General features: G+C 45.4%; 1 protein-coding gene across 1 annotated transcript in view; it reads right to left on the minus strand.

Moving 5' to 3' along the window:
- LOC142586369 (uncharacterized) overlaps positions 1–26,842 on the minus strand; it is a 39,726-nt gene that overhangs the window by 8,827 nt on the left and 4,057 nt on the right. The window contains exons 5-7 of the mRNA XM_075697619.1: positions 6,843–6,958; positions 6,383–6,585; positions 352–476 (exon numbers count right to left, since the gene is read on the minus strand). Coding sequence (XP_075553734.1) covers positions 352–476; positions 6,383–6,585; positions 6,843–6,958 — 444 coding nt within the window. The remainder of the gene's footprint in view (positions 1–351; positions 477–6,382; positions 6,586–6,842; positions 6,959–26,842) is intronic.

The following is a 26,842-nucleotide window of genomic DNA, read 5'->3' on the forward strand; positions in this document are numbered from 1 at the left end:
GGCCAATGCACCCTCGTGGGCAAGTGCCATATGTTAAAGGCGACAATAACAACTACTGGGCCCGAGCGATGGCATGCCGCTTCTCCGGCCAGCCACCGCTGTTAATCGCCGTTCACAAGAAAAGGTAGACGGCCCCCATCAACCGACTGCCTACAAAGGCAAGGACAACGGACACAGCCTTCGTCAGCCTTCGTAATAAGTCTTGTTTTTCGCGCTGCTCGCTACAGGAGGGGAATATCAGTTCGCCCAGCAAACCATGCTTCTTGAAACTACGTATGTCATGTTCTGCTTTGAATTTATGGCATGTGGAAGACTGATGTCTGTTTCAGTGATTTCGGCTGTGGAACTTACTTGCATAGTACGACGCCATCCCGAAGCACTTCTTCGTATGGTGCCTGGGGTAGCCGCTGTTCAAGCACCTCTTCGATCCAGTCCAAGATCTGAGATTCCAGTTCCGCATCGCGTTTAGATGCAATCTGCGTTGACGAATATGAAAACTTAGTTTATTTTCTTTTTTTTATTCTGTTTTGATGCGGGTACTAATCATGTCTGCGGCACACCATTTAACCAAGCTGCGATATATTATATATCATTTAAAAAGCGTAGATGCTCTCACCTAAAAATATTTTGTCAGACTTTTAGGTGCTAAATAAACTTCGAATTATTAAAATTCATCACATGTGGGAGCAAAGGACTAACCGATGCCTCCTTACAATAATTTATTTTAAAAGATCTAACAAAATTCTTTCCTTTGATAACAGCCTTGAAAATGCGCATTATGAAGGACAGATTACAGTTCCTCGCCCCCTCGAGGCAGGTGAGCGTTGTGCGCCTTCCAGAGTTAGTTGCCAGCCTGTATCTGACTTTTATATTTTTCACTTCAAACAAAAAACATTATGAATAATTAATTCACCAAGCCAAGGCACAGTACTTAGACGTTGCGTTCATGGCCATTGTACCCCTGAAGAACCATTTTCCCTGAAGAACGTTGACAAACATATGCTATGTAGTTGTGCGTTGACAGCGACACTCAGTCAAGTTACTTCTTAACCTCGAGCGCACAACAGCAGTTCTGTTTGGAATCCTTAGTGCTTGGCACGCTACCCTAAATGGCCACTTGTTGACTTTTCTTTTTCTTTCTAAATTTGACGTTTCTTGAACATCTGCTTCGTACGCTTCAACAAACCTCACTAGTTGTGCGCGAAAGCGTGGCAGCTGCCTTGACAGTGACAGATGCCCTCGGCCGGTCTCGTTGAAGAGCCCCGGGCCGAGCGCTGCAGGGAAGCCTGCCTCGCGAAGGCGGAACTAATGCTCAGCTTGCTCCATTCGAGCGAACAGAAAGACCCATTGAACGTGACTCGCGCTGAGTCAGATCGCAGCAAAGGTACACACGCGCGCACGGACACCCTCAGCAAACAGGGCGAGGAGTCCTTGAAGAGAGAACAGTGGCACAAACAAAAAATGCTCCGAGGTTTATGTCTTGGCGGTTCTCCAGCAGCGGTGCAAAGCTGCCTGCGCTGACTCACACTTACACACATGTGGAGAGAGAATGTCTCTTTACTGTGTCGGCGTATACGGCAACGAACGGACGCAGACACTGACTCAGGAAGCGAGAGCCACTGTTTATAAGCGTGCGGGCAGTAGATCAAAATTTGCTGCTACAGAGTGCGTTAGGAATGCGCATACGTTATAACACATTTCTGAACTTCTTCAATTGTTCTACGGTTGTGAGTGCGCCGCTCTCACCCTGGCCTCAAGAGTTAACGATCAGTGTCAGCGCAAGCAAAGACTAAAACCGAGGCAGTGGTAATGCTAACTTCAGAATTATTGAAGTCCCGGCAGTGTCAAGCAAATGGAAGCCGCAATGTGGCGGGCTTCAGTTTCTTTACTTGACTGCAATAGTGGACGCCTGCTCGAGCTTAAACATAACAAGGTGCTTCCTGTGAACAAGTTATCCGATGGTCATCACAGAAAGCCTCTCATCATGGGGCAAGCACTCTCACCTTGGTCTATGTTTGTCTTTGTCACAGCCAACAAAACTCCTCTGACAGGACGGGAGAAAGCTTCAACAGTGTTATTGAAGTATTTTGTTGTTGTAACTGCAATCATAGTTTGCAGCGAACTTGCTGTCAACACTTTTCCTCACCACGCGATGTGCGAAACAAACTTTGTTTCGAGTGGCCATCTACTTTTCTGTCGCAAGCGCCTTATAGACTTTACCAAGAAATCAAAAGAAAACCGTCTAGCATTCTCGCTCAAGGAAAGCCCTTGTCTCAGTCCACGGGCTCCGTTGCGCGAACGTGTCAAATGACACTCTGGTGTGAAAACTGAAACAGAACAGAAGGCGCGCCAGTGGTATATTCCTTTTCTTCTTAAGCTGCATGGAAGAAGTCCCCAAAATAGACCGCTTTCTTAACGAACAAGTGACACGAACAGCTTCGCCCCTTGCGAGCAGGAGAAGACGAACTGCCTCCACAGACGAGTGGCTAGCCACCGTACTGGGGGGTTTTACAACACAGGAGCTACCGTCAATAAAGAAAAGGACAAAAATGTATGTGTGTCTACGGTTACGCCTTGCCTTTTGGCTCGTTTCGCTAAGCGTTGTTCTTCACTCCTTGGTTGCGCCAGAGGCAATAAATAACTCCTCGCAGACTGAGTCGTCTAGACGAAACCGAGAATCGCGAAAGACTGTGACAAAAATAAGAAAGAAAAAACAGGCTCTCACAACGATGGGTGAATGCTGATGGATTAGTGCAAAACGCTGCACTGAAAGAGATGCTAAAGGCTAAGATTAAAGAAAATAGCTAAGGAATGGGGAGAACACTAAAGTTAAGGAGGAAATAGAAGTTAGTTTTCTGTCTTGTTTGACAGCTACCGTAAACGACTTTGTTCCGTTATTGGTTCTGCTTTTATGCTACCAGAAGGTATGAATGAATACATTGGTTGTACATATTATATAGATTTCTAATTTTAGTTCCGGACGTTGCGTGGTAGCTAATATCCATCTACACTTATGGACTGCATTGCAAAATTTTTCTGTCTCTGATATAGGGCACCTAAGCTTAAACAGTACGACAGAAGAAACAATCACCAAAAAGAGTAAAGAGCTGGTGCTTTTTGAAAGCCTTCGATGCTTGAAAAATGAAAAGCTGCCCAAGTCTGTCAATTTCGGCTCGGTCTTGAACACTCCTGGTAGAAGATATTTCTTTTTGTTTTCTTCCTTTGAGTCATAATTAAGACATTTCGGCAGAAAATTAGCTTTAGTTACAGTCATTAAAGTAAATATAGGAAAGAATTTCGAAAACTCAGTGTCTTGAACTCTAGATATACGCACAAACGACACTCTTGAAAAAATTTCGGCTCGGTCTTGAACACTCCTGGTAGAAGATATTTCTTTTTGTTTTCTTCCTGCGAGTCATAATTAAGACATTTCGGCAGGAAGTTAGCTTTAGTTACGGTCATTAAAGTAAATATAGGAAAGAATTTCGAAAACTCAGTGTCTTGAACTCTAGATATACGCACAAACGACACTCTTGAAAAATAAACAGGCACTTTGGCACTCACACACGATAAGATTGAAAAAAATAAGAAGAGCTGTCATCGTTGCTCACGTGGAAGCCGATTGCCTGTTCTCTTTATGACGATTCCGGGACTACTTTAAGTATAAGCAGCCAGAAGATGCCCCAGGATCCAGTAAATTCATCAGCTGTGCTTGTTGTTTTAACTCTGATAGGTTGAGTGAAGGGCTTCTAAACTCAATTCAGACTGAAGAAACAAATTTCAACTGTCAACTGCCAAAGACTACTTTTGGGAGAGCAGCATAGAAAGAGCAAAACCTAACTGAACACCCGTGAACTTATTCGCAAAAGCCTATTAAGTTAGAATCGTTCGTGAGAGCTCATTCCAGCCAGTCTTAATCCCGGACCTTTCATTCGCGAAGCTGTCCAACCAGTGGCAAAGAGCACCTACGAACGAAATCTTCGTAAATTCTGCCTCTCTTTCTTGTATTAAATAATGAGATTGAGTGAGCTTTCTTTTGTTATGGTAACCGTAAGCCCTTGGAAACAAAGGTACTTATGATGACAGGTTATGCTTCTATGTTTGTACAGCTCTACGCCATTGTCAGTGTTCACTGAACAACGCCACGCGTAACATCTCATGTAGACGTCATTTTGTGCACGTAGTAAACCGGACAAATGCTGAAATTGCACAATAAGATTGGACGGTATCAGTCATCAAATAGGCTGTTGGCATTTCCGTTTTACATTCCTTCGCATGCTTGCCGCATCACAGGAAATACGTGAAAAAAAGCAGATATCAAATCTATTTTATTTTTTATTCGCCACAACAAATAGCATGTTAAATTGGTAGTACCTATGACGAACGCCAAAGAAAGTAAATAAATGGAAACGCCAAATAAAGAACTTTACTATCATTTGCGGCAACAATGCAAGCACTCGGTAGACTTCTCCGTATTGAGCGCGTTGATCTTCAAGCCGTTTATTCTGGACACTGATATAACTTGTAAGTGAATATACACACGGCTCCGTTAGTGCTATAATCAAATGCCCGGAGCGCAGCTATGCTTAGGCTGAGAAGAGTTTTCGCATTGCGAGGGGGCAAGAACACCCTTAGGAAAGTATTTATGCGTGGTTAATTTAATATTACGATGATACTCTCACATGTGTTATGAAGTGCAGTCATATGGCAGCGTCACAAAAACGATGTACGAAGACATAGTGAAGATATGAGGCGACTTGATATACTTCAGAAAAAAATGTATAGACACGCTAAATGGACAGGTCAACGACACGAAGTGCGCGAAGGACATGTCCCGTGCTTTTAGCCCTGTAGCTATGATTTACAATTCTAATAGCCAGATGGCTCAGATGTTAAACAATGACGTAATAGAAGGCCAGATTCCTTTATAGATTAAGTGCTTCCTTCTAACTCATTTACCACACTGGTTGCCACGCGGCATATTTATTTAAACAACTGCGTGCGAACCATCGTTAAGAAGATGCATTATTGGTTTGTGGAAGTTATTGTCCATAACCACTCCTAGGTTAGTCTGTCCATGTCCCGCCACCTATAGGTATTTGTCATTCTGTGGCCTTTGTCAGCCACAGTAGATGACGAGCATCCGCTGCAGACCTGGCGACTAAGTACTTTGGGCACTTCAGGATTGTCACGTGCTGGGCCCCAGGCCCAAGTTACGGGAGGTCTAACGGCCGCCCCAGCCCAATTTCCTCGGAGAAATACTTTATCCGCACGTGTAAAATTACGAAGAAGGCGGCAGACCCACTGGACCTTAGAGTACGAGTGTCTCATTGTAGAAGAAATATTCTGGGTACAAAGATGTAGTGGGTGTAGATTTCACAACCGCCGCAGTGTCATGGTCACTACCGCTATATTATACATATAGCGGACAAGGTTGCCAACTCTCATTTTTCACCCGACAGCTCTTCTACTTCCGTTCTCTTCGACTCCTCCTAATTGCGATGTATAAAGATATGTCTATGCCTTGACACTTGACAATTACATTTCTGCACACTTAATATAACTGCCTTTTCGGGGAAAAAAGCGAACGAGCTACATATTTCTAGACACAACATTCCACCCTTCAACCTTCTTTAAGCCGAATGAAATCGTTTTTGTTCCACTCCTTCGGGAGACATTAATCAAGAATTACCGGCGATGCCGGCAAGGTATGTGAAATTTCTCGTATGTGCGAACCTTGCGAAGGATGTCCCATTCTAAGACATCTTTATGCCTCGCAAAAACGAATGTCACTTTACTGTTGGTGACATCTATGACTGATGATGAACCACACGCTACAAAAAACGCCGAGAGTAGCATCATAGCAACGGCCGCCATTCCTGTCCCTTAAGATAGAAATAAATAAAGAGTTGCGAAATGATATCTAAAAGTGGATAACAATGTTCGTTATATTTCTGTTTTCTATTCATGAAGTTTATATCGAGGATAAGCATGCGTTCTTCACACGTAAACGCAATTACACTCATTGTATTTTTCTATGCTTTTCTGGAGCGTTACCGTTCGCCATTTGTCGAGGTTAATCTTATTGCATCGGATGTCTGTAACGGCCCTTCGAGGCTCTTCATCGCCCCGCAAAGGAAGGAGTCAAACGCCGGCTTATCGTTGGCGGCTGTACGCACCCTGCCGCACGGGCTGCCTTCATTGTCTTCGCGAGCCGTATACGCCGAAGCCCGAGCTAAAAAGGAGTTCACCGACGGGTGATCAGCCCGAGCGCAGCGAGACGATAAGGCTTGAGGGATGGGAGGAGCGGGATATCGCTCCTCTCCAAGCCACGAAAAGCAGGCGACGGCGAACGCAACTTCCTTTTCGGGCCGTTCCTTACCTTGCTTGCAATCTGCGCGCTAAGACCGTACGCCGGACCACGGTAAGCCATGACGACCACACTGGGCAGCAGCAGCAGCAGTAGCCGAGGCAAGGAAAGCGCGAGGGGCAATTGACCACAGCGGTGGGTAGACGGTGACGGCAGTGAAGAGCCGGGGCAGACCACGACTAAGACCCACCGCCGTCCAGGGCTCCTGAAACCCCCTCACCGCCGGGCATGGGAGGCTGGGGGGAAGTGAGGAGGGAGCCTACTAAAGATAGACCACACCTCACCGGAGGCTACCGCGGTGGCGGCGGATGCCGCTGCAAGCGCCCGAGAGCATGCCCTGAAAAAAAAAGAAAGAGAAAAGGTTGCGGTGAAGAAGAACCTTCGTCTTCGAGAGAGGGAAAAAGAACCCCGGCTCAGGTTCCCATAACGGGCTCCACCGCGTTGTACGGCACGGCTGTGGTGCTGCGCTCACCCTCCTCCTCCTTATTTTCGGCCCAGGGATTGTGCACCTTGGCCGCCGCCGTCAGCACGATTTCCGGGGCTCGCCACGACGCCGCGTCGTGGTGCCAGCATGGCCGGTGCATTGCACTGAGAAATGGTGCATTTCACGAACAACAGAGAGAAAGGCATGCACACCAAACGCAGGGAAATGGCAGGGAGACCAACTGGTGCAGTGAATATGATTTGTTGCCCAGCAGTGGAAGACGGAAAAAGCGAGGGAGGATGATGCACGGAAATGTAGAAGAGCTACATAGCGGATGTACGAGTACACACACATGGCTGTCAGTGCACGTCAGTTAAAATTGGTCAACGTTTAACTCAATCTCTTGTCTTCAAGAACGCCTTCGAGTTTCTACAGACGTCTGGTGAAGTCGGCATTAGAGAATTATCTGTTCCGGAACAGGTAGATGGAAGAGGCACTGACCTGGAGTTCATTGTCACATATCATCGTGTTCAACTTGCCCGCTTGCCAATGAATCATTTCATTTCATTTCATTTATTATCACCTTGAAGGCCCGAAGGCATTACACAAGAGGGATGGGGGTGGGGGGGCAATACAAACACGTGTAAGAGTGGTTACGTACAAAACAAAAAAAGAAATATTGCTGTTTTGTATTACTTTAAACAATCAAAGAAAAATAACGAATATAAAGAAACAACGTGGCAATACATAAAAAATCCCAGTACATACTTAAGGAGAATAAGTGTGAGCTAGCATGACGGTTAAAGACTGTGAACTAGAGGACAGACATTGCACAACTGGGGCTAAACTGGTGCTCTTGAGTGATATCCCCGGTGAAGGGTGGCCACCCAGGCTCTGTCCTGGTCAAGCTCCCAGACTTTCAATTAGCCTTTGTTTTCTATTCTCTCATAGTGATGTTGTGCTAAATGCTCACGTCCAAATTTCTATTTATCTCGGTGGACATCGTGGACCGTTGCTGGTATTTGACACGCTGATTTGATCAATGCTTGGTGAAATTAGTATTGCCATCGTCATAGACGCGCAGGCGGAAGAATTACTGGCCTATAGCACGCCAGGCTGATCCCACCTGTTGCACGACATGGCCACCATATCTGGAAGTTGCCCGACTGTACTGCAGACAATATTTTGCGCTTATTCGAGCATCATTAATAATACACTTCTATATAAAGGAACGTGGTAGGGCACAAGGGCGATACAAGAAAAATGGCAGTAGAAAGAGAAGAATAAAAGACAAAAAACACAATATGACTTGACATTTTGATTTCTCTGCGGATTTCCCAAATTATAAGCGCTTCAGCATCATGGTGGAGTTAATTAGTCATTTTTCGAAGCTAACCCTTTTAAACGGGGGATACACGGAACAAGTAATGGGTTGCAGGAATTGCACTTGCCCGCCACAGAATTGCATGGCTGTCTGTAGCGGCAACCATTTTAAGTCTGAGCTCTAAGCAAGGTGCGATTTTCCGCTGTACCGAAAAGGCACAAGAGGCAGCACTCAGGCAGTACCACAGCCTTTAGGGCGTGGAGGTTGCCTGCAGCCTCTTGCAGTCTGCCTGTGCCAGCTCTTCGAACACTGCAGCCCCACTCCCCCCTCCCGTTCCATATCACCCCAATCCTCAATTCCGTCCTTATTTTCTCTCTTGTGTTCCGATGGTATGGCCGGATATCCCAGGATTTCAGCGGAATGCGACGGCACAAGTCCAATAAATGCTGTTGCATTTAAAAACGGAGGCGACCGAGAGTCCATTGACCTTCAGGGCAGGCGGCATTCCATGAAGCTCGCGTGCGGGAACGGCGAGAAGGAAAAGGTCGGAGCTAGTGCGGGCTGTCATTGGACGTGCTCAGAATCCCAAGCGCGTATTCTCAGCAAGCCGTCTAGGTCGCTCCTCCGAAAGACATCTTGTCCCACCACGTGACGGCCTAGTGTAGCGCGCAAATCACGCAAAGCGCTCCAGGGAGGTGTGGCATGGAGCGTGAAACGGCTCGCGTCGGGCTCCTGTATCGAGGCGGCCAAATCCTTCGCGACAGCTGTCACCGGAGGCGTTGACGAAGCCAACTACGCGACCGCTCTCATCAAGTTTCGCTCGAGTCTCAACTTGCGGGCCCGGCTCTATGGGCGAGCTGTCGGGATTGTCAACGGGAAAGCGAAAAGTATTCGGCTAACAATGTGGTGGTCTTGGTCTGAAGAGTCAAGTGGGACGGTGCGCCACAGAAAAGCCGCGGAGTTCTTTTGGGCCTCGGTGTGTACGAAAGGGCGCGAGTTGAAGAGTTATTTCGAGGTGCGAGCCCCGACTCAGAGTTGAACGAAGAAGCCGCCCCACCGGCTCGACCCAGGCGCATAGCTGGGGAAAAGCTGGAATTCCGTTAATCAGCGGCCCAAGCGCCCACAAGCAAAGGCGCCAGTAAACACACATGCAAATATATGAATACGTGCTGGCTGAAACGTACACCTGCTTGCATGCACCCGGATCCGCGCCACCCAGTATCAGAATACACTCGGTGATGTCGAAAGTCTGAGAGAACAGCGCCTGCTCGGGTATGCGCATGCCAACTTGCACACATCCTAGCTGCTCGAAGTAGTGCTGTGCATGCCTTCAGACTAGTATTGTCTATAGGTTTGACCTGCATTTGGTTAGCTTGAGCGGCTCTAACCACAACGTGCTAAATAACAAGAGACATGCGAGCCTTATGCTCTGACTTCACGAGGTGAGAGCACAGCCCGGTGCACTGACCCAGGTCGAGTACGACGGTTGTAAAAGATGCGGGAGAAGTGAGCGCATTAGGCAACGCCAAGGAAAGCTGGGGGACACCTGCGCTGAAGGGAGAGAACTTATGTGTAAGTGGAAAATGAGAGCCTGGAGAGGTGATATGATTGGCAGTTGCATGGGCAGACAGATGGAGAAATGTAATATAGGCAGTGCACTGTTGTCGCAGTAAGCAATTTCGGGTCATTTCGGAAGATACAACAAGAACGTTCTACAGCGCACGCAATCGGTTTAGAGAATGCTCGAAGGACCCTATTTTGAGCAGTCCGGAACGACCAAAATCACGGCTTCTTGCAGTGTCCTTCGTTTCATGTTGTGCTTTACATTGCTTTCTGGTGCCTTTGTTGCAAGTTGCGTTTTATCTTCTTTTTCGGTAAAACATTTCGTTCATGGTTAACTTTCAACAAGTAATTTTCCTGTTGTTTTCACTGTGCGTGGAAGGATATGCGCGCCATGATGTCACAGTATCAGAAGAACAAGAGCTTGCATTTCCGCGGGTTTTAATCATTCAAGGCTGTACCTAACAAGCCATTTTATTTGGACACGAGGGGCCAAAATCACAAAGCGTTTCGTTCCAGAGCGCTCTTTGCCATTGGCTGGCCGCTTGCTCTATATATATATATATATATATATATATATATATATATATATATATATATATATATCTCCAGCATCAAGATTGGCGGGAATTTTCTCTTGTATACCAACGATTCTAGGTAAGAGCACTTTGTCAATGCGGGCCCTGAGCTGCGGAACATTGCGCTGAAGAAAATATCAAGCATCCACTAGCCCGGGCAGTAGCGGCACGGCTGCAAATGAATACGCAGTAGCCTTCTAACGCGTCTGATGCGTTGCAAGAGTAGTTGTCAGTGTATGTGACCGTTTCGATTAGTGGCCGGCATATTCAGCGAGTCGTGAGCACCGCGTAATGTTTTGTCGGTTCAAATATCCTGAAAATTCTTCTAATATTTCAATATAACGGGAATGCTCTACAACAGGTGAACAAACGCAGAAGAAAAAAAGTTTATACAAAGTGAACTAAGGGCCCTTTGGTTAAACGTTGCTAATGAATTTCTCGTCAGAGCGCAAACGTGGATAGCTGGTATTCAACTAGAGATTAAGAGGAATAAATAGAGGGTGTTCAGCTCATGTGATGCGTAAGCACACGACAGGGAGTTTAGAGTAACCGAATGGCCGCCAAGGTAAAGTAAGAGAGGCCATCAAAGAGGACAAAGGTTTGGCGTTGGGAGGAGATTACGGAAATTGTAGGCACAAGATTGAGTCCTTTGCGCAAGGCAATGGTAATTTGAGATCGCTGTGAGAGGCCGTCGACCTATGTGAAATAGGCTGATGTTATGAATGAATGAATGTTTGATGTTTAATGGCGCAATGGCCAAGTATGACCAAAGAGCGCCATGTCCGTGGTAATGAGTTTGCAGTGTAATTATGAGTTCTATGAAGTTGGTGTGACGTGACTGTAAAGGGGCCTTAAAGATAGTCGCTCTAAAGTGCATAAAATCTGTATAATAACAATATGGCGAGGACGTATGACGTGTACTATGAACATTAAGATGCATTTCAAAAGACTGATACGATTTGTAAAATATATCAGTTTATAAGATTGGCTAGAGCACTACTGCCTCCTTAGAGCCCTTGAAACACGAGGGCCTGGGGGCACGTGCTATTCAAAACAATTATCGCAGCAGCATCCTATGGAACGAGGATGCTCTACGAATTTAGTGGGCTTATAACATGTAGGACAACATCATTTAAGAAGTTTAGGACTGCTTTGGTGTTAAAAAGCGGTTCCTTACCAAGAAACATAGCCGGATGCAGAGGGATGTAATAACGGTATGCAAGCGGAAAATGTTTCTTTCTCTCCGTTTCGGCTTCCCGACATTCTAGGAGCACATGGAGGACGGTCAGCCTCTCACCGCATCTGGCACAGGTTGCAGGTTCACTTTCAGTAAGTAGAAAATCATGGGTCCCAAATGTGTGTCCTATTCTGAGACGACAGAATAGGACATCTATTCGCCGTGATTTTGTTGCGCAGGGCCAAGAACCTAACTGTGGCTTTATCACATCCAGTTTGTTATTTACTTCTGCGTCCCACAAGCGTTGCCAGTGGTTTCGCAGTTTCTTTCGTATGAAAGGTTTCAGATCTGTAAGAGGCACCGAAGCAGTAGCATTAACAGCAGGGGATGCAATTGACGTGGCCATTTGGTCTGCCAGAACGTTACCTTCGATTCCCCTATGGCCAGGTACCCAGCATATAATGATATGCTGGTTAGATAGATAAGCTTTGCACAGGTGGGAATAGACCTCAGTGAGTACGGGATTTTTATATTTGCAGAGTGACATTAAGGCCTTCACCACACTTAGGGAATCTGTATATATAACAACTTTTTTGAGCTTTGATTTCCTTATATGCTTTACAGCCAACCCATAAGGCGTAGGACTCTTGCCATAAAGATACATGTTTCTGGATGTAGTACATCGGATTCCGAGAAGGATGGGCCGACGGCTGCATAGGACACTCCGGCATGTGACTTGGAAGCGTCTGTGTAGGACTCTGTGCACGAGTGCTTGTACTGAAGTTCTACGAAATGCATTCGGATTTCGACCTCTGGAGCATGCTTTGTAACTTTTAGAAAGGATACGTCACCTTCTATCACTTGCCAGTCCCAAGGAGGTAACAGCTTGGTTAGGCGCATTAGGCGATGCCCGTAGAGTGGGACATGCATTGCATCGCTAAGCTCCTTCACAAGCAACGAGAAAGGCTGTCTTATAGAGGGACGATTGCGGAAAAGTGTAGCGCACGTCATATCGGTTACGGTACTAAAACATGGACGTTCAAGATTAGAGGGCACTTTAAGGAAATAGGTAAAGCTGATGTATGATCTCTGCAGGTGGAGCGACCACTCATTCGATTCGGCATATAAGCTTTCAATCGGGCTTGTTCTGAAAGCGCCACTGGCTAAGCGGATACCTAGATGGTGGACAGGATCCAGCATTCTTAGCGCGCTCGGGGCGGCAGAGTTATACACTACGGCGCCATAATCCAACCATGACCGTATTAGGCTCCTGTAGAGATTCATTGGACACTTCCTGGCACTACCCCACGTAGTCTGGGATAGAAGTTTCATTAAGTTCATTGTTTTTTAGACATTTTTTCTTTCAGATATTTAATGTGTGGAATGAAAGTAAGCCTATAGTCAAGTACAATACCTAGAAATTTGTGTTCTTCATTGACAGGTATTCGTTATTCACACAGTACTAAGCAAGGATCCAGGACCAGGCCTCTCTTTCTTGTAAAAATAACACAAGAGTTTTGTGAGGATTGATGAGGATTGATTTTAAATCCATTTTTCTCTGCCCACTTTGACATTTTGTTCGGTCCATGCTGTACCTATCGCTCGCACACTGCGAGTTTACAGGATTTGAAACCTATTTGAATGTCGTCCACGTACACGGAATAAAAAATGGCCGTTGGTAATGAAGCACGAAGTGTTGTCATCTTAACAATAAAGAGTGTGCAGCTGAGCACGCCTCCCTGGAGTACACCAGTTTCCTGTATAAAAGGACGTGACAGTACGTTGCCGACTTTTACCCGGAAGGTACGATTGGACAAATAGCTTTCTATTAGGTTTAGTATATTGCAATGAATGCCCATTTTTGATAAGTCTCTCAAGATGCCGTAGCGCCACGCTGTGTCGTACGCCTTCTCCGTGTCGAGCAATATGGATAAGAAAAACTGTCTGTGTACAAATGCGTGACGGATATATCCTTCAATATGTACAAGATGATCGGTTGTGCACCGTCCTTCTCTGAAGCCACACTGATACGAATCAAGCATTTTGCTCAGTTCAAGCAAATGAATGAGTTGCCGATTAATCATTTTTTCAAATACCTTACAAAGGCAACTTGTGAGGGCTATCGGGTGCTAACTTGCCACAGAGGAAGGGTCTTTGCCTTGTTTCAAAACTGGGAACACAATGGTTTCTTTCCATGCGGTTGGAAGGTATCCCGCGGCCCAAATAGTGTTGAAAAGTGTGAGTAGTTTAACTTGCGTATCATTGTGTAAGTTTTTGAGGATTTCATACAAGATTCCTTCAGATCCCGGTGCAGAGCTCTTGCATGAGCTCAAGGCAACTCTTCACTCGGCAATACTGAAAGGTCGGTTGTACGGTTCATTCTGTCGACATGTTCTTATGAATGGCTTACATTCTTCTATATGTTTATATTTGAGAAAGGATTGTGAATGATGGGTTGAACTTGACACGCTCTCAAAATGCTCCCCAAGTGAATCTGCCTGGTCTTGCAGGGTATCGCCTTGTGTGTTTACCAAAGGGAGTGAATATGTCTGTCGCCCTCTTAACCTATTAACCCTATTCCAAAGTTTGGCCTCATCTGTATACGAGTTGATGCCCGATAAAAACTTCTGCTATCTTTCTCTTCTGGCCTGTTGGCGCGTTCTCCGGCCTTCAGACTTCACTTTCTTGAAGTTAGTAAGATTCTCTGCAGTGGGAGAAGCCCGTAACGACCCCACTCATTGTTCTGTTTCTACGAGCGATCTTACATTCGTGGTTCCATCGCGGTACACGTCGTTTGCATGCCAAACCATTTACTTCGGATATGCATTTAGATGCGGCATCTATTATTAATGCTGTAAAATACTCCACAGCAGCATCAATTCCTAAAGAAGACATGTCAGCCCATGAGATACTAGTGAGAGTTCGAAATTTCTCCCAATCGGCTGTATCAACCTTCTACCTAAGAGCCTGTGGAATATATTCATTGTCTTTAGATGTCAGTATGGGGAAGTGGTCGCTCCCGTAAGGATTGTTGGTAACTTCCCATTCAAGTTCAGGCAGTATAGACAGGGAAATTATGCTAAGGTCGATTGAAGAAAAGGTTCTGTTTGCAAGAGAGTAATATGTGGGTTCCTTCTTACTCAGCAGGCACGCACCAGAACAAAAAAGGAACTGTTCAACAAGACGAACTCGCGCATCTATACGAGGGTCGCCGCACTGGTAGCTGTGTGCATTGAAATCGCCAAGAACAACATAAGGTTCTGGCAATTCATCTATAAAGGACTGAAATTCATGTTTGTTTAATTGGTAATGTGGGGATATGTAAAGCGAGCAAATAGTGATAAGGTTGTTTAGGAGAACAACTCGAACCGCCACTGCTTCAAGGGGCGTTCGTAGCTGTAAACGTTGACACGCTATGCTTTTTTTAGATTACAATGGCAACTCCGCCCGATGATGCGATAGCATCATCGCAATCTTTGCGGAAAGTAACATACTGTCAGAGAAAGTGAGTGTGCTTTGATTTTAGGTGTGTTTCCTTTAAACACAGCACCTTTGTGTTGCCTTCGTGGATAAGTTCTTGCACATCATCAAGGTTTCTAAGAAGACCTCTGACGTTCCATTGAATAATTTGTGTATCCATATTGCAAGTAAATTGGTGCTGTGTGTACAGAAACAGAAGTAGTGATTACAGAGATTACAGAGATTAGATTACAGAGCGCTTTCGAGGCCCTGTAACGGGTTTTTTTCTTCCTTCTGGAGCGTTCGAGGGAGCCTCGCCGCTCCTTAGGCGCTTGGTGCGCCGTGAGGATAGGTGTAGTGTCTATTGCCTCTTGTCAGACGCCGGACACGCGCTCTTGAGAGCGAGAAGTTTTCCGAGAGAGTCCCCCATCGGAAGGCGCCCACCCGCCTGGAGGCCGATGGGCATCCTGTGGGATTTGGCTGCGCCGGCTGTTGCCAGCGCTGGATGGGGCCGGGGAGGTTGAGGCCGCCTTGGCTGCGCCTACCTTCGGGACCGCTATCGGTTCTGCGGGATCATTGCGCGTAGCGCACGTTGCCGCAGATAACTCTTGTGGGGCCGGCAACCGAAGGGTAGCCTGGCCTGTTTGCTAGTTGGATGGAGTAGGCTTACCTACTTCCACCCTGGGGGCAGAAGCCAAAGGTACCTGCTCGCTGCACGTGGGCTGGGCACTTGGCAATGGCCGCTGCGACGCTGCGACGCTGCCCCCCGAAGCACCGCATCAGCATAAGATGTGCTGTGGAAAGGTGGGCACCTCTTACGGGCTTCCTTAAACGAAATGTTTTCTTTGACTTTGAGGGTGATTATTTCTTTTTCTTTCTTCCATTTCGGACAGGAGCGGTCACCACTGCAGTTCACACAGTGAGGTGTGCCACTGCAGTTGTCGGAGGGGTGGCCCTGGACTCCACACTTTGCACAAGTTATTTGACCACGGCAGCTCTGCGAGCCATGGCCGAACCTCTGACATTGGAAACACCGTCTGGGGTTGGGGAATATGGTCGGACAGTTAACCTGATATATCCTGTTTCGATTGTTTTGTGGCAGTACTCTGGATGCAAATGTTAGGACAAGATGCTTGGTGGGGATTTCCTTGTTGTCTCGTCAAAGTATAATATGTTTTACATTGGTGACATTTTGTTCTTTCCACCCTTCCAGGAGTTCAGCTTCTGTCAAATCTTGGAGGTCTGCCTCTGACACGACTCCGCGTGAGCTATTCATTGATCTGTGTGGTGTAACAAAGACTGGTATATTGCCAAATGTCACAAGACTGCCTAGTTTCTCATACTGATTTTTCTGAGGGATCTCAAGAAGAAGGTCTCCACTAGCCATTTTCGTCACTTTATAACCTTGCCTTGCTATTTGCTTTATAACCTTGCTTTGCTAAATTTTGCTACTGTGAATGGTGAAATGAATCTGGCTCGTTTTTCAGAGTTCTCACTGTGTACTACGTGGTATTTTGGGCCGGTCTTATTTGTGCGGGTGAAACATGTGCTTAATTATTCGGTGCGTCCCCTCTTCTGAAGGTGACGATCAAGTAGGCGGGGAAATGCGGGTGTTCCCATAGTATTTTGGTTTGTTTTCGGCAGCAATGGCGGCCATCCACCACGGAGCCCAACTTGGGGACGCTGCAGGACTTAACGCGTAAGGCTGCAGGCGCCGACCGTACATTGCCACTATAACCTAATATATTATACCCAAGGAAGGGCACATAGACAAGGTTAACACTAGCCGCCCTAGGAAAATTAGGAAGTGACGGAAGAGAAGTGATGATAGGACAGTAAAAGAAAGAAGATAGGAAAGAAAAAGATTGAAGAGGGAAACAGGAAAAGGCGACTGCCGATTTCCCCCAGGTGGGTCAGCCTAGAGGTGCCGTCTACGTGAAGTAGAGGCCGAAGAGGCGTGTTGCCTCCACCGGGGGACCTTAACGGTCCGAACACCCGGCATCGGCTCAGCCCCCAGGATCCCCCTTTCCCCGGACGCGGCTAAGCCACGCACGGCTACACACGGGAGGGTCCAACCCTCGTGTGCTCGGGTACGTGGTGTCGCAACACACCAAACGCCTACTTACGCAGACGCCCCTGCGGGGAGGCTGATGTTATCGTTGAGGCACTGTAAACCAGGGTCACTAAGAAGTATGAGGGAAAAGGATTATGATAGTCCGACGACTATTCACAGAGCGTGAACGATCTGGAAAGGCACTCATTACAGTAGGCAGCGAAACTGGATGGCTCTCTTTGCTTGTAATCGTGTCATGCGGCATTCTTCTTCTTAATACACAGCATGGTGTTGTCACTATACGTCAATATATTCACGACTTAACATGCTTGTGCCCGGTTCTGTTCATTCGCAATGCTGCCCAGCCGTGTTCGCTGTTTTTGCCACAATCCTGTTTGCGGTCACCGTCACGTTTCGTGGCTGTTGCCGTTTTGACTCTGCGCAGCTTTTGTCGTTGTGCCATAATGTCCGCGCAGCCTTTTCTCTCGCGTGCTATTTTGAAGCGACCTCCCCTTAGCACTCATCCATCCTGAGCGTCATCATTTTCGCGTCTCTCTCTTGCAACGCTTCATTGAAACTTGGCGATTGTTTGCTTTGTGAAACGGACGAAGGCGATGCGTACAAACAAAGTAGACGCTTACTCCGCTAAAACAGAGACAGTGAGAGAAGCGACGCGTTCCTGTTGGCGGCATCCGTGCAGTTTCCTCGCCTCCCTACGATGGCTGTTAAGTCTTCGAGGCACGACCTAGTAGAGGCTATTGCCAGCAAGGAACTGTTGCCAGCAAAGATTTAACCTACTTTATGCAAACCACGGGGTCATGACCCGAACCTGTCAGTTTAAGTCTGGTAAAGCGAAACGTCGCTGAAAATGCGCCAGCTCCAGCTTGCCTATGGGTCTGGAAATACATTTCTGAACTAGCCACACAAACGGCTTTGGCTAATCACGGCACACTGTCGCTAGTTGAAAGACAAATGAGAATGTGGATTCTTCATTTAAAGTGTCTGACTACAATCATTTGGACTGCAGTGTTTTTATTGCTCGAAGCATTCATATTAGTTTAACGCGAGGAATTCAATACTATTAGGTGCTATGTGGCATATGCGCAGCCAGCCAGGTGTTGGGTACAACCTTCTTGCTCTAATGCCGCAGGCGCTGAGCATACTGAGATTACTGAGCACACTGAATATAGTGAGATTACGTAGGTTAGTTCTTTCGAATCCATTTGGGGCCATTGATGGGGCGGCGAGCAAGCGCACAATCAAGCGGCGTTTTTCTTATTACGCGCGCTACGCGCGCTACGAGTGAAACACTGGAAAAAATAAGTACGCATGACTTGACGTACTGAAAACAACTGAATGGGATGTTTTAGGACACAATAACAGCTTTTCGATTGGAAGTAAAGCCCTTTATTTAAAAAAATAATGAGTATGCTTCTATATACATGTATTTAGCGCATCTAAATTATCCTGTTGGCGGAAGAGGACTGATGAGACCTAACAGCGTGGGTCTCGTAATCGGTATAGTACCAGCTTCTTTTTTAACAGATTGTGATAACTTAGCTGTGACACCCCTGTATTATTTCCCACAATTTAAGTACCGGTCGCAATGCACAAACAAAATGCAAAGGTTGTGCGGACATTGCGCTTACGTTATCAAAACAAGCAATTCCGCAAGTACAGATATTCACTCTTTCACCGTCACAGCGGCAATCGTAACTTGACATGTTCTAAAGCATTCTATCAGATGTACGCATCGTTTGCTTGCGCTCTGAATGTTCCGTGCAAGCAACGCACACATTGCTGTAGCCGCTACACTTGCACCTTTCTCATGAACTTCTCTTGTTGCTTGATCCTACGCGGGTTTAAAAGGCGACACGTCCCTGAACTTGCGCTTAAGCGACTCACATGCCTTCATTTCCTCGCAAGCAAGAGCGGCAAAAAAAAAGAAAAATTAGCATGCACGTTGCATGCTCCTATTTGTGATGATCTGCAGATAGAGAACGTGTAGTATTATGGCATATTTGCCTACAGTGCCAGCAACAGAAATGACGATGAAGATGATGATGATATCGAACCTCTGTCATGGCTCGCACCCGCTAAGGTGTATAGGCCAAGAGTTGGGCGAGAGGACACGGGTCGGCACGTTGTCGACCTTCCTATGTGTGCAATACGTGTTCTTCATGCTGTAGGTAAAAAATGAAACGGTACCGACTCGCCCAACTATAGCTATGCATCTTCCGTATATAATGGCAGACACCTAGAAGGATAGATGAACAGCTCCTACACGCATTCTACCCAACCTGGCTTGATGTGATTTATTTTATTTGACTCTAGTTGGATGTTGAGCTTTTTTGAACATGGCACATACCCACAACAGGAATTGGCCACGCAAGTGAAAAATTAAATGAGATAAATGGATGAGAAATCAAGTTACATAAACTGAAATGAATGTAATAAAAGAAGCAATATAATAAACCTCTTTAATGAGTAATGGCCCGTACAGCGTTTTTCTCGACACAAAACAAGTGCCTCTACTTTTTTTTTTTTTTACTATCGCCAACGTGATGTACAGTTTGGGGTGATGTCGTCACTTGGCTTACTTACAAGACAATTCGGTGTTGTACCTTATACTTACAGTATAATCATGGTCAAGCTTATGACGAATCAAGAAGAGCGTCTTTAGTGGTTGCTGGCATTTCCCGGTCAATGAACCTGCCGCCGCAAGCACGTGCGATCAGTGCGTGAGGTCAGTTAGAAGGTATGAAGAAAAGGAGGAAGATGGAGCATGTGATTGCTTTGAGCATGTGATATTGCTCATCAGCTTCGGAACATTAACTTTCCAAAATACCTTTAAGCATGGATTGCAGAATTTTTAAGGAACAAAGAATTTTATTGCTTCTTAAGCGGCATTTCTTCGGCTAGGTACACGCAGACAAGAGTCGTTCCACAAGGGGCAGTACTTTCTCCAGTCTGATTTAATATTCTAATGGCCTCAATCCCATGGCATGATGATGTACACACACATGTGTATTTATGACATTACCGTTTTTCTCGTTGGCAAATAACATTCAAATTCTTTATAATCTATTACAGGCATACTTATCTGTTATAGAAAGATGGCTTGGTGCGACGCATCTCTGTCTCAACGTTAACAAATGCTCGGTGCTCGCATTTCCATCAAAGAACCCCCTGTGTATTTCTCTCTCATCATCTCGATACCATCCAACAAGTAGATACTGTCAATTGTCTTGGCGTGATATATGACTGTTCTCGGTCTTGGAAGGCGCACATTGGTTATATTGCAGCAAAGGGTGTTTGTGCAGGGGGTTTAGGGGGTGCAGGGGCGGGTTTGCTACGTAGGCTGAGCAATAGTCGATCAGTAATGCAAAGAAGAACGCTGTTATCAATATACCGCATGCATAATCGCCCGGTATTGGAATTTGGGTGCGTGTTGTACTCTGGAGCACCTGCATATAAACTTCGCCCCCTTGTTCTTCTGGAGAGGCAGGCCCTGCGACAAGCCTTTGCGACAAGCCTTTGCGACAATGTTTAGGACCACTTAAATTCGTAGCGAATGAAGTTTTATAGCTGAAAGCTAGGATCCCTTCTCTTGTACTGTGGTTTCGATTATTAGTCGTGCAATCATTTTTAATGCTGTAGAATCCCCTATAAGGCGTTCACAATCAGTTTTATTCTCCTAGTCGGATTTGTTTTTTGGCTTGTACTGGCCGCGATTCCACACACCTCAAATTATTTTTATACAAACTCTCCTAGATCAGTTAAACGTCCAAATTCGTGAGGTGACTCTTGGTTGTTGGAAAACCAATTCCATTAACGTTCAGTTCGATGATATTTTCAGTAAAAATTCAAAGGCACTGTCTTACCGCATGCTAAGCTCTATCTTAAAAGATTACTTTCTGCGCACACCGATCAAGACAGTTATTATCACTGACACTTCCGGAAATGAAGAAAAGTGAGGAATCGAAATATTTTCTCCTATTCTCGATTGGTCGTTTGCTCTTCACCTCCCAGACTTCGTGCCGATTCTTCTAGCAGAATTTTCACCTGTAATTTTAGCCTTTGGTAAGCTAAATACATCAAAAAGTTCTACAGTCATCGTGACGGACTCTCTGTCTCTGTGCTCCTCCCCCACTGCTTCTGATGGCTCCCAGGTTTTGCGAGCTTTCAAATCGTTAGTGCCCCCTCATTTAGCTTTGATTAGATTGGTTTGGGTACCAAGACATGAGGAATTATTCTAGACGAAATGGCAAATTTGTTGGAGAAAACGTCCCTGAATAACCCAGCAAGTGAAATCCTAACGGCATAAGCTTTCACCGTAGGGGCGAGATTTCGGAGGCAAATGACGCTGCGTGAATTTCACTCCCCTTCTTTAACAAACTCTACAGATTTCCGGCACTTGTCACATTATTGAGATAGTAAACTGTGCCAAACACGCGAACTTGAGGTCGCAATCACTAGACTACGCTGCCGAATTCCATGTTTAAATTTTTACCTACACAGGGCTTGTCTGGCTCCCTCGCCGAATTGGCCCTCTTGCGGGGAACATGAAACAATCGATCATTTTCTCATTGATTGACAAGGATATTCTGAAGTGCGAAAAGGAACATTAGAAACGCCGTTCCGCCTTCTTAGATTGGACTTCAATGTTCAAAATTTTCTTTCTTTGTGAGCCTCTCCTTGGGCTCAGCGACAGGAAGGTTGGCGATGCCCCCCTGGATTTTAATACGGGGTCAGAAAGCTTTCTACTATAAAATCAAAACTTAATGTTTTATTTATTTTTACAACATCAATTAAATCAGCTGTATTTTTCTTTTCATTTATTCCGACATTCTATTAAAATCATAAGCTATAATCAATACATACCTATTCATCAATGATATTTGCTGTAATTTTATCATTCTTCTTTCTTACATAGAACTACCCTAGTCCTTCAACTACAGCTTTACATGCCGTAGTGAAGGACTTCAATAATTTTTGTGTCATAGTCAACTGTCTTGTAAAGTGCGCTGCAGAACTTTGCGCCCCCGCACAATGGATGATGATGATGATGATGATGATGATGATGATGATGATGATGATGATGATGATGATGATGATGATGATGATGATCGTTGGCATCCTTTTTGAAATGGGGCGTGGACAGTCACTTTGCCTGTTTGATTTAATCAGATTTTAGTACATGCATGGCTATATAGCCTACTTCCTACCTGGTCTCCATTTTAACTTTCGTATTTAAACCATATTTCACCTTATTGTAGCACTACTTGTGCTTGCAAAGGCTACGTTTCTGTGAATCTCTTCTGTGCGTTTCTTTGCACCAATACTCTAATCGTCTCTTATCTCGACAGCTGACCAGCTAATCCTTCCATCTGCAGCCAGCCGAGGCCTCAAATAGCAAGGCGTTATCATGCAGAATTTCCCTCTTCCATTCTTCCAGTTTTTGGAAATATCCATGGTCTTTTTTCTTTCATTCCTTTGAATCTCATCGTCTCTGTTTCTATCACTCTTTTATGACTCCTGGTAGTCTAGGGGACTGTTATATAGTGGCGCCACCCTTGAGGCAAAATGCGATGTCGCAACTTCGCCATCACCTTTGAGATGAACGACCATGCACTGAAAGCCATAGTTGCGCTTAGAATCTCGGAGGCATTGTTTGTAAGACAGAACACTTGTGCCTTCGATTGCAGGTTGCGCCGTCAGACGTGGCGAGTGCAGTTTCAGGTCACATGGCTGCAACAGTTTCTTCTATAACTGGCCAAGTACTCTTACGGCGAAGCTGTCTTGTGCAGTGGATATGCAGTTCTCGATGAGTAAAAACGTTCAGAATTCCCTTTTCTTTCTTTTTTTTCATTTTTTTTTGTGGAGCCCGATTTAGTGTTGGGAAATTTAACCATGCTGTAAATTAAATTCATGCACATCGGGAATGGCTTTGTGTCCTAAGTATTTGACCACAGAGAAGCCATGTATGTTTAATGTTACCTGGCATTTTAGAAGACATGAGTAAGGTTTTAAGCTTTGAGGTAGTCGTCCTAAAATAAGTATACCGAAATAATGCACTAATAAAACATCTGAGGTAACGAGTACAAATCGGAGTGTACAATTGGGGGCCGTGCGTTTGGCCTCGTAATGACAAATGTGTTCTCCTATTTTTTTTTTTTTTTGTACCGTAGAGAAAGAGCTGCTGGTCTTTTTTTGGCAACTCAAACTCTGTCTCTATAAGCAAAAGACCAGTAACTGCTGTTTCTGAAGTTGTTCCTTTGCGAGAGTAATGTCTATCTTGATCACGAGTGATGTGTTCGGTCTATCTCCCTTTCTCCTTCCGCAGGCACATGTGTTACGTCAATGTGTCAGTGTATAAATAGTCGTTTCCCGCGTTTGTTTTACAGCGCAGCTTTCTTCGCATGACTCCTGCACCTTCGTATCCGTTTCTTCTAGACTGTGCAGGTACACACTGACGTCTTCGAACGACGGAAAGCTGAGCTAGCTGGTAAGGATTGATAATGCAAAAAAGGGGTAAGGCGTGCAGACACGGACACAAGACACGGACAACATGAACGCCGTGTTCGTGTTGTCCACTTCTCTTCTCTTGTGAGCGTGTCTGCAAGCCTTACCCCTTTTTTCACACTGACGTCATATAGCCTTGTATCAGCTTATTTAATTCGTAATTAGAACCACACATACCGCACCCTTTCCGCATCCCTAACTCCCATAAATATCTAAATAATCCCCGATCGACTGTGTCGTCGGAGTAACTATTGTACGCTGCATGTGTTCTTAATACACTCATGGCAATTTATGACGCATGCGAATTTAAACGCACGGAAATTGTCAGCAGGGAAGCCTATCGGCAGCAAAAGCAATTGCGTTTCACAACTGCTCGCAGGCCCAGCCACGAAGTTCCCGAGAGATTTTCGGCGTCGGCACCAGCCGGTGTCACGTGGCGTTGGCCGACGTAAGCCGGATTTCATGCTTTGCTAGCCACTTCGGACGTCGGCGCTGTTATCTGGCATGGAGGGACTTCGGCGTCGAGCGAGCGCTATGGCGTCGCTCCCAGCATCGATTTGTTCTGGACGACGCCTGCCAACAGTGCCTGACGCCGGCTGACGCTGGCAGAACGTCAGGAACTTGTTCCTTGTGGTTAGGGCTTAGATGACGCGATACCTACGTCGACATGCGACACATGCCATATGTTGTGTTTCAATTCATCGCTCTCCGAAACGAAGGAAGCTTCGCTTACGTAGGCATCAGGGATGTGTTCTGCGTAATTATTTATGTTTTGTTTGTCTCACACGCGGTGCACTTGTATCCTTCGTATGCCCCATGTTCTTTTTCTTCTTAAGAAACATCCAGGTGTGTTTAGTCTTCGTTCCGGTGGATAATGTTCACTTTTTCACGTAGTGATGTGTCTCCGGGCAGTTCATGCTAGTACCAAGGGGAGATGCAGAGTATCATTAAGGGAGATGGGCAGCTCATCAAAATCGGGGTTGGGCTGGTAGTGCTGATTACTGCACGTTAAATTTTGTCATTGCGCGAGTTCTTTGCGCAATACACAATCATATACTAAGACGAAGTCATATGACCGAGCAGAAGCTAAGTACCGGCGTGTGCCGCATGTGTGGTGTGGAAGCGAGCCTACCCTGCTACCCCCCCCCCCCTTTGGAGACAGACGAAAACCAACGCATTGAGCATGGTATGCACGGTGGTTTTGGACCCAATAGCGGCTGTTACCAGCGCTTGAGTATAGAGTACGGCGGTGAGTGCTGGTGACATTAAAACCTGTGCTTCATTACGTTAATTAAGTTTCCTATCGTACTTGGCGCGATACGACCGAGTCCCCACACACCACGAGCACTGTCGAAGCGCATGATTGGGCACGAATACAAAATCCGCCGTCCATGGTTAACTATTCGAATGAGCAGCTAGGCTTGTAACTCTGTCAGTATTTACAGCGTAAACTTGAATTTAGCTCTGTTAGCCTCAGTGTATCAAACCCTACGCTACCCTTTGACAAGGACGTACGGTGACAATGTTTTTGTAGCCCAGAGTGTCATATGCCAGAGCAAAACTTTGCAATAGTCGTATGTTGTGGTTCGAGGGCCTACAATCGAGATTTAGGCATTGTAAACTTCAAAGTCTTATCGTTTCACTGGTTGGGTTATATAAATATTTAAGGTTATAAAGGTTATATCTTGTTGGCTCAAGCGAAGTTCTACAAACTGTATCATAATGTTCTAGCTCATTCACCCGAATTCACCCGCTGCCTGTTGGGGCTACCGGCCGCTTGTTACTATCAAAGGGCAGGTGACGTCTCTCCTCGTTCGTTTCTTCCTAATCATCATAATCGTCATCATAATCGTCATCATAATCGTCATCATAATCGTCACCAAAGCTATTTTGATCCTCTTGCAGGACGAAAGCCTCTGCCTTTCGGAAACCACATTGCGCCTGCAAATTTGTTTATCTCATCACTCCATGAATTCATCTGTCACCTCTTACTGTGGCTCCTTGACTTGTAACCTTACAGGTCAATTTGTTTCCGAATATTTTTTGTTAATTAGAAAATGGAAAACACAAAAGAAAAGAAAAATGAAATTATGGAAAGTATGAAGAATTAAAAAGATATATAATTGTGTAATAAATGAAATGGTCGGAAAGATAATTTGGTCCATAAATGTGATGACACGATAGAAAAAATGCGGATAATAAACATTCACAAAGAAGATTAAAATAAAGAAAGACAAAAGGGCTAAGGAAAGTGCGCCTGAAAGTAGCCTCTCATCTAAGGCTGACTGCATAGCGTGATGTACGCATGCGGTAAGCCTATAACACTGGACAGATGATGCCAACCCATGCGCTGGGTCTTTTCGTGCACTTGTCACCCGAGCTTGCCCTTCCCGACTACTCTGGTGAACGGTGTGGGAACTAGACTCCTGCGAAATCAGTTTCAATATGTGTTGAGTTTGCTATGTAGCACGGATTTATGTTGTAGGTTGTGCATAAAGTGTGATGAAAGAGAAAATAAACGTCGATAAGAGATTACTCGAAAGATTCACGAAGAAAAGATCCATCAGAAACTTAAGAAACTTATTTCGAGAAACATATCAGAAACTTATTTCCACCCTAGAGTAAGATCGGGGTAATGACGCCGAATCACAGACTGTACCAGTCGCTCTTAATGATTTATTTAAATTATTTGCGTCATTTGTCACGTACAAAAATACTCGGAGAAGGAGCAGTATTGTCCTTGCCATTGTCTTTGCGAATAATTAAGCGACAAAAATGGGAGAACCTCCAGCCATGCTCCTTAATCGGGCATATCATTCTCTATTTTTGCATGGCTTGAATTGAACTGATTTGAATTATGGGATGTTAGGTGCCAAAACCACGCTTTCATTAAGAGGCACGCCGTAGTATGGGACTCCGGATTAATTTTGACCACCAGCGAATCTTTCAACAACGCCGAGCTTTCTGATACACAGCATGGCTAAGAGATAGCAAGTCGGCAGAACAATAGAAGGGCAGCTGTACCTGAAAACAACTTTAAACGTTATAAATGCTTACAAGAGGTTGTGGGTATGACGGAACGGGGTAAATACAAATAAAGAGGGAAGTAAAAAGAGGGCTGGACGTAACTTTTGCTGTTCGTTTCCATTTGACAAACGTAAAGGAACATTTGAAGGGGGCGACAGAACCCTCATTATAATTTTAGTCCATCCATAATCGCCCGCGGCACGTCAAGGCTACCGGTATAAAGCGCAATGGGCAATTTAAGTTACAGAGTGAATTTTGGCCTGCATTCAAATAAAAAAGAAACGCAAAGGAAGAGGAAATGAGGGGTCACAGGAAATGTCAAGATAAAAGTGTCATTTTTTTAAA

The sequence above is a fragment of the Dermacentor variabilis genome, chromosome 6, assembly GCF_050947875.1.
Source record: "Dermacentor variabilis isolate Ectoservices chromosome 6, ASM5094787v1, whole genome shotgun sequence".
Classification (NCBI taxonomy): domain Eukaryota; kingdom Metazoa; phylum Arthropoda; class Arachnida; order Ixodida; family Ixodidae; genus Dermacentor; species Dermacentor variabilis.